The sequence below is a fragment of the Lepidochelys kempii genome, chromosome 17 (assembly GCF_965140265.1).
Source record: "Lepidochelys kempii isolate rLepKem1 chromosome 17, rLepKem1.hap2, whole genome shotgun sequence".
In the NCBI taxonomy this organism is placed as follows: Eukaryota; Metazoa; Chordata; order Testudines; family Cheloniidae; genus Lepidochelys; species Lepidochelys kempii.
In genome coordinates this window covers 8,608,238-8,622,193 of record NC_133272.1, presented here as the reverse complement: position 1 = coordinate 8,622,193, position 13,956 = coordinate 8,608,238, and the positions used below count along the sequence as shown (strand labels likewise).

General features: G+C 44.6%; 2 protein-coding genes across 2 annotated transcripts in view; both read right to left on the bottom strand.

Moving 5' to 3' along the window:
* Positions 1-2,722: 2,722 nt before the first annotated feature.
* Positions 2,723-6,879, bottom strand: MRPS23 (mitochondrial ribosomal protein S23). The gene is made up of 5 exons (XM_073315113.1): positions 6,722-6,879; positions 6,052-6,228; positions 4,591-4,668; positions 4,356-4,479; positions 2,723-3,200 (listed from the first exon to the last, which is right to left on the bottom strand). The coding sequence occupies exons 1-5, from the start codon at positions 6,763-6,765 to the stop codon at positions 3,045-3,047; spliced, it is 579 nt and encodes a 192-aa protein (XP_073171214.1). The 5' UTR covers positions 6,766-6,879; the 3' UTR covers positions 2,723-3,044.
* CUEDC1 (CUE domain containing 1) overlaps positions 6,165-13,956 on the bottom strand; it is a 136,430-nt gene continuing 128,638 nt past the window's right edge. Inside the window, exon 11 of the mRNA XM_073315112.1 lies at positions 6,165-6,228. The gene's annotated coding sequence lies outside the window, so the exon portion shown is untranslated. The remainder of the gene's footprint in view (positions 6,229-13,956) is intronic.

The following is a 13,956-nucleotide window of genomic DNA, read 5'->3' as shown; positions in this document are numbered from 1 at the left end:
GTACAAAATACTTAACTTCATGTCTTTTACTGCTGGCTGAACCCCAGATTCCCCATTACCTATCAGCCCGAACAAATCCTCAATGCAGTAGAACAACCCCAACTGCTTGTGTCTAGAGCTACTCAGCTGGAAGAAGCCTCAATATGGAGGTCAGCCAACAAACTGCTACAGACTCCAAAGGCTATTTCTACACTGCAAGCTACCTAAAAGCAATTTCCCTATCTATGCCATGCAAGGGCCAACTACTTCCCTCATCACCAGGGAGACCTGACCCCTGCCTGCTCATTTAACATGTGCACTCACTTATCCATTTCTAATCTTTCCAGTTAATTGGGCCATATTACCCACTTCAGAATAATAGCACACATGCACTCCACTGAATTATACAGCTGCAGACCTATGGTTATATGATATTAGAATATGGCACAGTGTCATATGTCACTGATCACAAATCTGACAGCCAAATGACACTAAAAGAAAAGGAGGACTTGTAGCACCTTAGAGACTAACAAATTGATTTGAGCATGAGCTTTCGTGAGCTACAGCTCACGGCTGCTACTCTGAAACCAAATGACGCTCTTATCATACACATCTCCTATCTTCCACGTCATAGCAGTTTAGTTTACGAATCAAGTTTCAGCTACATGTAGCACTCCTAATCTAACGCAGCAACAGTACAGAAGAGCACGTTGTAATAGATCCTTTCTTATGTACAGTTATCAAAACTGATTGGTAGGGGCCGGATAGGTATAGCCATTACTCAGTCATGCAGGGAGAAAAGGGAAGTAATGCCTCCCTTAATGTCCTCCTCAGATTGTGACTCTAACCCTGGGGAAGAGAGCCAGGACTACTCACCTGCTACTCCCTACTGTGAGCACATGGGTGGGGATGAGGCAGAGGGGGCAGGAAATGAGAGAGACCTTGGCTCCCCTCCCCTCTCCTCCCTCCACTGACTGGCCAGAGCAGCTGGTCAGGGACACAGTGGGAACCGACTGCTCCTCAAAATGGGCTAAAATAAATTCCCCTCTCCCGCAGAGAAGTGGGGGAGTAATACTGACTGAGTCTTCATTGCTTCTCTTGTCTGCTCCTGGGGCCATAGAGCTACATACTCAGGGCAGATTGTGAGGTTTTAATCTAGCCCTGAATTTGCAATCAGCCATCTTTATCGCTCATGATGATTTAGAAGGATGGATGGGGCAGAGAGCAAAGCTTGATTAGATACAAGGCCATACCTTGCGATAGCACCCATTAGAAAAGAAAAAACATCCTCTCATTTCTAAGTTTAGCAATTTGTTACAGAAGTAACTGAGAGAAACTAAACAGGAGACCATGTAATCTAACACATGAATAGTTATACTGTATGCGATTTCACTTCATGACTCACTCCAATGTTTTCATTTGGAAACTGCATCTAATTATTTACAGGTTAGGAACAACTTCCACAGCAATAAATGCAAATGGAAGAACATTCAAAATAAAATGTCTCGATAAACACCTTAACAAGGGTCCAGACCAGGGCAGTGGAGACAACACTGCATTGCAGGAGATGCAGAACTATTGGTCCCTCTCTTGATGAGCCCATGACCTTCTCAGCTGTTTATACTAGCACTTTTTCTACAAGTGGCCTAGTAGAAACAACCTTAGAAATGGTAGTGTAATTTTTTTACAACTCTGCCATCTAAACTTTACAGGTGAACTTTACAGCAGTGCTGAAAATTCTTGGTGTAGTTTCACCCATTCTACATCAATTTGAGCAGAATGCAGTTTTTTCCAAAAGAAATGAAACATACAAGAGTTTACACTCAAAAGCATTTTAAACCCCATTTCCTGTTTGCATCCTGTGTTACTAAACTACACACAGTCAGCATATGAGAAAAAAATTGCTTATAGCACTGCTGCTACAGGTGATAATGTTCTATGTGTTTCAGTTCACTAACAGGAAAAAGCACAGATTACCCAGGCATGAAACACATTGAAAATCCCTTTAAAGGAATATTGCCATTTTCTAGGGGATGGAGGGGATGTCTAATGCTTATTTTTTAAAACTGATTGTTAAAATACATAGTATAGGTGTTTGAGTAATTGTTTTTGGTTTACACTGAAACGCAAAACCCCTAATTGTAAACAGTGGATGTTAACAAATACTGATCAGACATTTTCTGAATACAATTGTTAGCTGATTGGTTAATCTTCAGTACAACTCCATAGTTGTCTTCATAATTTCTCTCTTCCCCACCTCTCATCCCCAAAGCCAAGAGACTCCTCTTTCCCCCAGACTATTTCACTAAAAGCTCGTGCCTCTTTGTCTATGCAAATAACTATGTGTAATCTTGACCTTTCACTTCACAGATGGTTATCAACTGCCTTACAGAGTTACAGCAAGGGCCCATTGCAAGATTACATTTACAGGTATTGTTATGGTTTAGCAGATTATGCATAAAGAAAGTAGAGAAGCAGGAGAATGTATCTAGAAGACTAACAGATGCCCTGTTCAATATATACAATTAAAAAGTAGTCCTTCTCTACAAAAATTTAAAAGATGACAGTCGGTGTTTTATGCAGATATTACAGCAGGTCAGGCTACATAGCATATACCATTTCTACAGTAAGAGAAGAACTGCTTATTTAAACAATGATGAGACAGTCACAAAACCATTTATCCTATCCAATGTGAGAAGATAAGCCCCACCACAACAAAGAAATGACACACTTGACGAGGGTGTATGTTTAATTAAAATATTTAATTGTCTAAGCCATTATTATCTCTAATACATTTTTCATCTCAGAGCACAATTCAGGAAAATAATCCTCAACATCTTTGTAATGTAAAGAATTATTCCCACTTGACAAATGTGGAAATTGAGGCAGAAGAGTTAAGTGTCCTGCACAGGATAACAGGCATCAATGCTGGACAACTAAACCATGCCCCCTTGAGCAAATAGCCTGTTGTCAAACAGTCTGTACAGTTTGGACCATTGAACGTCAAAGGCTATAAACATGTTACAACACATGCCAAGACAATAGAGCTGAGAAACGTAGAACTGTTAGGACAAGGGATTTTCCTTCTGCATGTCTGTTGATTCGAGATGCTCCTCCTCCTGGTCTTGCTTCTGTTCCTGTGTCTCCTCCAACATGGTTTGAAGATTCATTTCTAACACAAGATCCCTGGTTTTGGCCTCTTGAAGAGTCTGTTGTGCTACCTACAGTTTACAGGAAGATGATCACCATAATGTACAGTTACAAAGAGTCCTGACTTCCCCCCCAAGGGTTTCATGAAAAGTCAAAGAGAAAGCTGTGGTCCCAGTGTGTGCCTCAGAAGAGCCCAATGCATAGACACTTGAAGAAATAAAACATCAAGGCTATAATTTACTATCATCTTAGTCTGAGTTAAGGAATGAGGAGATTCAAGGCACTAAATGTGAGAAGCAGAAAATGTAAGTGGAAAGGGGTCGCCACCTGTCAGGGATTTGGGAAACACTGACTTAAAAAAAAGAAGAAGAAAAAAGAGAGAGAGAAATGTCACAACTAAACTGAATTTCTCATCTTTCCAATTTTTCTTCACCCAGCAACAATTTTTCTTCTTCTTCCTACTCTTTAACTTGAACCACATCCTTCTCCCTCCTCCGCAACTTTTGCAGAGGAAAAACAATGCTTGTGCTTGGTTTACCAGTCATAATTATATCCCAGTTATATAGTATATGTTGTATTCTATAACAATATCATGCACACTGCCATAAGAATATTCTATTACTGTACCACAAATATCACTTATTTCAACGCTGCTACCTTTTACAAGCACTGCATGCACTTAATGTAATAGGAATGGACACATTTTAAAAATAAATCTACTCTATTATAAATGTGTTATCTTTAAACTACTGTGGGATACTAGGAGAAATATTTTTTTATAAATTAAGAATAGTGAAAATATTTTCCCCTGAAGCGGATGTAAATGTATATATCAAAGTGACAGAATAACCCTTATTGTTTTTTACATGCTCTGTTTGTGAAAGGTGCTGGCTTGACAGACCTGGATATTGAAATCCTCCATTCAGCCACAGTGCAAGTTTCCTTCTCTGTCCCAGAAATGTACAACCTTGACATGGTATGACCACTTCTATGGCAGAGAGGGGAGTTAATTTTCCATGTCTGACTCAATTCTTGACTTTTCTGCTGAAACTTCCAAGAAGGGGGCCCAATTCCTGTCAATTTACTTAGACACCTAGGTGCCATAAAACAGTAATGCCTTTGTCACTAATGACTTGGGATGCATATAAACCAGTGACCTAAAAAGTGGTTCTGTATCAATTTACCAGCCACCTTTTGAGTATTTTTTTTTTTTAAATAATGCATACATTTGCTGTTCCTTTTCTTCGTAGAATGATCCCCTCTGCTAAAAGCTGCTTTCCTGTTTCTTCGAACAATTTTTCCGGCTCAATTTTTCCTTCTTTTTGCAGTTCATTGAATTTCTCAACAAACCTAGAATTCAAGATGTTTGTTACTTACCAAACAGTAGCAACAAAACATTTTATTCCACTAATTAAACAAACTGAAGAGCTAATTCTAGCTTAATTCTAACATGAAGCTTACCTCTGGCAGGTGGATTTAAAGTTTAATCGTGACAGTTCAAAGGCTTTTGGACCATTCCCATATGCTTCATAAAACGTCCTATTCAATAAAATAAATACGGTTTGAATTTCTCATTAATCCGTGTATAGGTGATAAGTTCTGGCAGAGATGTTAATGAACTTGTGAAGCCAGAGAACAGTTAGTTTAGGATAGAGCAAAGATGATTTCCTTGACTACTACTCTTCTCACTCACTATATTTTACATTTATAGATTGTTTTTCATTCAAGCATCTCAAAAGTACTTTAACACGCACTTTTAAATCCATACTACACACCTATGAGGCACAGAAATATTATTACTTTTTAAAAGATGGGTTAACTGAAGCACAGAAAGGTAAAATGGCTTGCCAAAGGTCACAAAACAAATTAATAACCATGACAAGGATAGAACCTGGGGGGCCGTTGCTCCCAGGACCCTGCTATAAACAAGACCTTGCGGCCACTGATACGCAGAATAAATGCAACTATACTAGTTCTTGAACACTTATTAACTGTTACAAGCATTCTGTTGACACAAAGCGCTTCACAAGAGCTCCAGGTGGTTGAAGTGGTATTGTAGATGCTTGTTTCCCACTGTAAACTAGACTTGATCTAAAGTGATCATTTTCAAGTCTACTTCAGTGATTATAAACACATACATCCATAAACGCAAGACTGCAGGATCATGGGCAACAATTTCCCTATTGTACAGATGAACAGCTAAGCACATAAAAGTTAATTAAATATCCCAGAGATAAACAATGGTTAAAGAGCTGTTGTATTTTTCTCCTAATCTATCATTTAAAACAAATTTGCACATATGCCTCAAACATGGAAGAGACGCTTTTAAAGATTCTAAACAAATAAATAAGTTTCACACAGGAGCAATGGCTTCAGTAAGGTGTGACAGATAGGTCCATCTGTTGGATAGCTGTTAGTGCCACCCTCTGCAGCGTACTGCAAATTTCAAAGGGAAACTGAAACCTCTCCTGCGTGTTTTAGGGCATAGATCAGAATTCACTGACACTCTAAGTGGAATACAACAATCTTCAGAAGTTTGAGAGTTGGGGCCAGCACGCTGGAGCTTGGGGCTTCAGCCCAGCAGGAGGCACCTCCCAGGGTTTGGGGCTTAAACCTGCTGGGATTTGGCCACCCCCGGCTTAAGCCCCAAACCCGAGCAGGCACGCCCTACATGGCTGAAGCCCCAAGACCCTCCTCCCCACTGGGCAGAAGCCCCTACCCCCCCACAATGCAGAGGTCCCGAGCTTCTCCCTCGCCCCCCCATAGGTGGAGAATGGGAGGAAAGCGTGGGGGGCTCCGTGAGCAGCACTTTAACTGTAAAAGAGCTGCATGAGCCATGGTTTGGCCACCCCTGGCATAGATAATACTGTGTCTGTGCTACAGGAAAACTTGAAAGAGATGGAAGGCAACGGCAGAACTCACGCTCGGATCTCATCCTCTTGGTACAGAAGGGGAGGGATGACATCCTTCACTTTGCCATAGCGCTGACGGGGCTCCCGGTAGATGGGCTCCCTCAGTGGAGGGAAAGCGGCATACACATCGAACCACAAGGGCTTCTGCGCCTCAGCCAGCACCTTGGACCGCAGCAGATCCCGTGTCCTGGGGGAAGAGAGAGAGACGCAAAGGGAGGAGGAAGAACGTGAGCTGGGAAAAAGGTGAAAATCAGGCCCGCTGAAAGGCCCAAGAGAGAAGGGAAACAACCTGCCTGTGGGAACCCATGCTGCACCGGGGCACCTGCCCTCCTATAGCTCCTACCCACAAGCACAGTATCCCCCCAGCACACCCTCCCCCCCATCAGTGCCCCTCCCCACACACACAGTACCCCCCCCACACACACACTTATCAGTTCGAGGGGCACCAGCCCTCCTCCAGCCCCTTCGCCCACCTCCCCGACCCCAACCGACACCCCCGAGGGAACAGCCCCTTTCCCCGCACGGGAGGGAGGTGGAGCCTGTCAACAGGGGCCCCACAGGCCAGACAGCCAGGTAGCGGGGAGGGGGAAGAACCTGCCCTCTCACACCCCAGGCAGTTAGGACCTGCCCGTAGCAGCCCCCGGGAAACTTCCCCAGTCCCGTCCCTGGTGACCCCGTACCGGGTGAACACAGTCCCCAGCTTCTCCAGCCGGCTCCCCGCCATGCTGCTGCTGCCCCACGTCCGTCCTAGGTCGCCCCTAGCAACCGCGGCTCCTAACAACCACCTCCCCGCCAGCAGGCCCCGGCCCGCACTTTCCCCCGGAAGCGGAAGCGAGCGGCCGGCCGCCTGACCGAGCTGGTGTCAGGCCCACACAGCCTGTGGCCGAGGGGATTCCCGAGATGGCTCCAGGAGCCAGGTAGAGGCAGCCAATGGCTGAGCAGAGCCCGAGGCGGATTGATGAACCAGGCAGAAGCAGCCGATGCCAGAGCCCAGCTGAGGGCATTCCTCGAGCTCCCCCAGCCGATGGGGAGGCTGCTGCGATCCCTTATTTAAAGAGACAGCCCCAGTTTCGAGGGCACCCCAGGCCGTGGCAGGCTGTCACCCAGGCTCACCACGCCCCAGCACGGACATGGCACCCAAGCTTGTGGAGCTACCCCCTGTGCTCTGGGCACGGAGGAGCTGAGCCTGCAGGCCGCCCAGCCAGCCTCGCGCCCGGTGGTGCACAGGGTTCCCAGTTTTGGCTGGACGTATTCCGAGAGCCTGCGGTTTCATCACATGATGTAATCTTTAATTAAAGATTCATCCTTAATTCCTGGAGACTCCAGGGCAGTCCTGGAGAATTGGCAACACTAGCCGTGCATTGTCATGCCACAAAGAAACCCCCAAACCAAACCCAGCAGCCGGCACAATCCAGGCCCAGCTCCTATGGATGCCACGTGGCATTTGGGGATGGTCACCTATGCCAGCCCCTTCTGCTTCCCCAGGAAATCTCCTTGCTCAGATGCCAACCCTCTCTTTTAAATGATCCCAACTGGCCAGAAGCCCATTTGATATGGCAAGATTTCTTATCTTGCGCACACAATTTCTGATTGAGTGCACACATTATTTCGGATCCTGCACACACAAGCTCTTTAAACTAATCCCTTCATCAGACAGTTGGAACAAGCCATGCAGCATGCACTGCTGCCACTTGCAAAAACAGGCTCAAGCTATGGACAGAAAGATCCCCTGGAGCACGGAGAACTACTGAGTGGTAACAAAAAGGATGGCGGGCTTGCTGTTGTAGGACTGGGCTGCTCTCAGAAAGGATGATCCCTAATTCTGGCTAAGCTGAATTCAATGCAAGAACCAAAGGGAAGACATGATAGACTCTGGGGCTGACCCCGGAGCGGAATGGCCCCATGTGCAAAGTATAACAGCTCCAGAAGCAGCAGCTCTGAATAGCAGGAGGTAATGGTCACATTGTCCCCCAACATATCCCTATGGTCCCTGCATGCCACTATACTGAGGGCAGAAAGGGGTCTGACACAGGGCTGTTTTGAAACCCTTGTTAAGAGGGATATTCCCAAGAGGACTTCTGCCAGTTTTGCAGCCCCTATACATATGGGCTGATACGATTTCTCTGGCAGTCTAAAAATAGCCTGGCTGTGGCTTGTTGCTCAGTCAACATTGTGATTTGTTTCTAATTATGTTTTGCGCCTATGATTAAATATCCTGAAATATCTCCCTCAGGGAATATAATTTCAGTCACACCTTACCTTGCCTTGATCACCCTTCCCTTACACAAAAAGCGCTTTCATGTCTAAACAGTGTCTTTCATTGGGGGTGAGGATAAAGTGACACCCTTCCCCTATTACAACACTGTCTTTGAGAACATTGTGGTGTTGCAAATAAATCATTCTTACAACGTAGGGCGATTTCTTTGGCAATGGCAATTCATGCAGTGAGGAGCCCAGGCACAGTCCTATGAATGACTGAACATTACACTAAGTGTTGCATTATTCTAGTACTTTATCTATTGCCAGCAATGCCTGGTAATTGCCATTTCCTTAGGCTATTCAGCTTGTCCCCTGGAGTGCTTGATGGTTAAAAGAGGACATGCCAATGGAAATCAAATGCAGCAATTTTTCAGAGGCCTGGCCCCTAAAGTTGCACTTGTGATTTTTCACACACACACACACACACACTTACTTGAATCTGCATGAGAACCAAGGAGAGATGGATTGGAAAACAGTTTGCAATCACAAAATCAGCAGCCCCAAGTGTGTCAAAATTTAGACGTGAAAACGGGTTGGTGCAATTTTTAGTCCCTGCCCTGGGATGGGTGCAGATAGAGCCATAAGCCATAGGGAGCTCCACTGATTTCAGAGTTAGGCTGAGGCTGAACCCTTTGAATAATCCCATCCTCCATTTTCAGGCCTCATTTTCAAAAAGGGCTGAGCGCCCAATGTTCAGCACTTGAAATCAACACAAGCTCCTGGGGGGGGCAGCATGACAGATACTGTAATCCCATGCGATAGCTATGTACAATATCGTATTAGTTATGAATGGTTTATGTACGATTGTGTTCTACTCCATGGGGGAGGGTTATCACAGCTGCTACAGGAACAAAAAACAGAGGGGGTTGATGAAGGAGAGTCACTGAGACAACTCTAGAGAGATACCGTCTCCGGACTGGTTTGCATATACTGTTTCAAGATGGGTTTTCCAGAGACTAGGAGACAAAGAAAAGGGCTTTTGGTATAAAAGGACAAGCTTGAAGTGACCCAGGATCTTCTTTTTTGATCCAGCAAACAGATAGGACCTTCTGTGGAAAGGTTGGGTAGACTTTGGCCTACTAGGATCCCATAAAATGATAGGTAATTCCTGGCGTGTTTAGTGTGTGAGTAATTCTGTGTATTGTTTTTATTATGGTTTCTCTCTGCTTTTACCTTAGGAATAAAGATACTTGCTTAGATAGTGCTGGGTAATAACTTGTAACTGCTGGCAGTATGCTGTTTATAGTCCTGGGAGAGAAAGCAAAGCCCAGGTGCTGGCCTTTAGGCACACTAGCTTACTGAGACTATGACAGTGTAAGGCAGAGGGCTGTGCAGCCTTAAAAACCCCAGCCAGAGGCTAGTGGGACAAGGGTCCCTACCCAGAGACCACTGTTCCCTCTAAGCTGTGTGCACACACACAGATCCTAAACCCCACGCACACGGAGAAACACCACCTGTGCAAAAATTTGCACAGAAGAAATTTTTTGCGCACATGGCCTGTCAAAAATTAGAAGGAACATTGCCAGAGACAGGTGACAGCTAGAAACCTGAGACTAGACCACGCACTCCCGATATGGACCATGGAGGCAGGGGAGACAGGTGCAGTTACCCTTACACCGTGACAGGCAGCACCTTTGAAAATCAGGCCACTTATTTGGATGTCTAAATATAGACTTAGGCTCATACTTCCAAAACTCTTGGCCTTAAGAATTATTGTCAGTGAAGACAATGAAGTGTCTGGGTTTCGAATGTTGATAGCTAAATCCCAGACTTGAAGCAAAACAGTTGTAACCACATTACACCCACCAAACCCGTGTAAAAATGTACTAAGGCCTGTTTGACATGCCTAGTATATGACTGATTTGTTTAATCTGTTTTGCCTTAGCCTGGTCAGACTCCTATCTCAGCTAGTGGATGATGAAGGAGGACATCCAAGCTGAGGGGCAGCTGCAGTCCTGGGAAGAGGGACACCCGTATAATTTTTATCTGTTTCTTACAAAAGGATGAGAGAGTGAATGATCAGTAACTGTGACAGGCATTAAATCTTTCCCTTAGGAAGAAAGCACATCTGAGAGTGCAAGAGTACAGCATCCATATGTCGGGCAACTTACACAAATTAAAGTCCTTAAGCTTATACCATATGTCTAAGAATAAAGCCCAGATGGCTTCAGAATCATGTAGCCTTGCTGAGGCTGCAGCTCACTTCCTCCTACTCTCTCACTCCACACTCCCCCCATCCAAATAATACTTTGCATTTGCCCTAGCTAGATGTTTCCCTCTATATGAGGGTCTGAGTGCAGTCAGCTATGTGTTTGTTAATACTTCCCTCCCTTAGGACATCGGTAAGTCCCCTATTACAGAGAGGGAAACTGAGGCCTGGAGAGGGTAAATAACTGAATTGAATTAGAGGCCGCATGTATCTCCAGAGTACCCAGAGGCTGTTCTTGTCTTTGTTGCATTATAGAGGTGAGACCTATGGAGTCAGAGTCTCATTGATACTAAAGGCCAGAAGGGACCATTGGGTCTACAAAGGCCTGCCTACTTCAATGCTAGGTTCAAGCTAGAGCAGCACATACAAGGACCTGTGGATTCTACAGGCCACACCTCTCTATTACAGTTGAGGACAGCTGTTCATTGCTCCAGTTTAAGGACAACTTTGGACAACGGTTAAGCCTGGGGATCTAAACTAAAAGGCCAGGTTCTCGGTTGCTCTACAGCTTGTGTTGTCACTTATCCTTTCTCACCCTCTTCGCACATGGGTATCAAATAGTAGCATTTCACACGCTCTTTGCACAGGTATAAAATGACCACCCCAGGGGCTAGTCCACAGAGAATCAGGCCTGGCTGTTATGGGGTATTTTCTCGAGGACAGGTGGTACCTTATGTTTCCACCGTGTGGCAGCAGATGTAACATTTAGCCTGTCAGCTGCTGGCTTACCCAGCCTGATTTTCCTTTTTTAATTTCATTTTATTTCGTTTATAGATTTCACAGCTATACCAAGGTTATTTGCTGTGCATAAATAATCTTCTCACAGTTACAGTATTTCCAGGAACCTGACTTCCAAGAAATGGAAATCAAGAAGTAATCTGTATTTATTAGATACATTCCTCTGTTTCTCTCTAATTATGGATAGGTCAATGTGAAAAATACACTTGGTAATTTCAGACACAAGACATTCAATCCATCTTCAAATATTATAAACGCAAGAGGCAATAAATCTACCTTAGAGATTGTCCTCAAGCAATAAAATTGGATCCAGATCCAAAACCACCGTTAGCGTTGAGTGATTTGGATGCAGAGTTTAGTTGGGGACCATTTTATCATCTCAGTTCACTCTTTGCAGAGGAACAAACTCCCCCCAGTAGAGACAGAGAATAAAAAAGGAAACTACAAATAGCGGTCCAGGACTGTATTCATGGCCACACTAAGCAGTTAGCAGGCACTAACCCTTTAAATTCATTTGTAAAGCTCCAATTTCCCACTATTTATAACTGTTGGTGGATTAATGATGAAAATTGTTAATTAATTATTAATGAAATTAGTGTTGGTGGATTAATGATGAAAATTACTTGCCGCAATAGGAAGTTTGCACTCACTTTTTCAGCTTTTCAGCTGAAGCTTTCAGTTTTTCAGCCTCATGCTTTTTAAAATTAAGGTAATAAATAATACTTTGTCTAACACTTTGCATCCAAGGATCTAAAAGCACTTCTCACGAAGGAGGCTTCACAACTCACTGGTGAGTTCAGGGACCTTTATTTTAGCAGCTGTACAGAAGGAAAACCCAGGCAGAGAGATGAGAAGTGATCAGGGTACGGTCATACAGCCAGTCAGTAGCAGAACCAAGACCCCCTGTTGTAGGTGCCTCGGCTCTATCCACAGCGCCAAGCCTTGGAAGTTCTTCCCAGCAGCAATAAACTCTGAACTAATAGCAACTATCTCTAGATAAAAAACATTTAGGTGCATCTTACACACATTATCTGCACTGGCTGCCTGTTGGTTTACAGACTGAACTTTAGGGTGTTGCTTTGGAATCCGCCTTCTCTCCTCATAAGTTTATTGGACAGAGCATTCGCTCCAAGGGGCACCCAGCATTAGAATTTGCTTCTCCCTGCTGCTCCAAAATACTGCTGGGCTGGTGGCTTTGAGGGTAGGCTGCAAAGCAGGTCTGTTTGCATGGATTGCTGTAACAATTGGGGTTACGTCTCCAGTGGGGAGAGGAGCTGGGAGTTCAGTTCTGCTGGCTGGCTGGGCAGGGGCACCAAAAGGCTTGGATTTTCTGTAGAAATCCAAAGGACAATAAGCAGAAGGGTCAGTTCTAGCAGCCCACTGTAGAGAGTTAGTTAATGTTCTTTAAAGCTGGAGGTTTGGGTACAATCCTGGCCCCACACTGTAAATTTCACCCCTTTACAGCTCAAGAGGCTGCAAACCTCTCCATCAGCAGTTAGGCTGCATCCTTGCTAGTGACTGAAAGCTCAACCGTTGTGCAGGGGCTGGTGTGAAATGAATGGGTGCCTCAAGACTATTTCCTAGAGGACAAGTTCCCCACATCATAAAACAGCAACATATTAAAAACTGACCCCTTGCTGCTCTGTAGAGTCCAAGCAATGGAGACTGCATCACCCTCTCCCTTCCTAGAGAAGCTTGCCCTGCCTCCATCCACGGGGTCCTTGTTGTGTGGCTGCAGTCTCAGGCCTGTCCAAAAATAAATAATCATCCTTGTGCAGTTCATGGATTGGCCACTGCAAGGCAACAGAATCCCAGGCCTGGTGGGGAACCAACATCTTTAAGAGCGAAGGGAGTTGTGCAGGGCTAGCGCAAATGGAAATCAGCAGAGCACCCAGATGTAGTTCAAGGAAATGAAGACAAGGTCAAGAGGCAGCAAACAGGATGTCATAAATATAAAGGGAAGGGTAAACCCCTTTGAAATCCCTCCTGGCCAGGGGAAAGCTCCTCTCACCTGTAAAGGGTTAAGAAGCTAAAGGTAACCTCGCTGGCACCTGACCAAAATGACCAATGAGGAGACAAGATACTTTCAAAAGCTGGGAGGAGGGAGAGAAACAAAGGGTCTGTGTCTGTCTGTATGCTGGGTCTTTGCCGGGGATAGACCAGGAATGGAGTCTTAGAACTCTTAGTAAGTAATCTAGCTAGGTATGTGTTAGATTATGATTTCTTTAAATGGCTGAGAAAAGAATTGTGCTGAATAGAATAACTATTTCTGTCTGTGTATCTTTTTTGTAACTTAAGGTTTTGCCTAGAGGGGTTCTCTATGTTTTTGAATCTAATTACCCTGTAAGATATCTACCATCCTGATTTTACAGGGGGGATTTATTTCTATTTACTTCTAAATAGAAATAAAGATAAAGATAAAGAATAAGATAAAGATAAGCTTAGGAGGTTTTTCATGCAGGTCCCCACATCTGTACCCTAGAGTTCAGAGTGGGGGAGGTACCTTGACATGAAAAACCTCCTAAGCTTATCTTCACCAGCTTAGGTCAAAACTTCCCCAAGGTACAAAATATTCCCCCCGTTGTCCTTGGACTGGCCGCTACCACCACCAAACTAATACTGGTTACTGGAGAAGAGCTGTTTGGACGCGTCCTTCCCCCCAAAATACTTCCCAAAACCTTGCACCCCACTTCCTGGACAAGGTTTGGT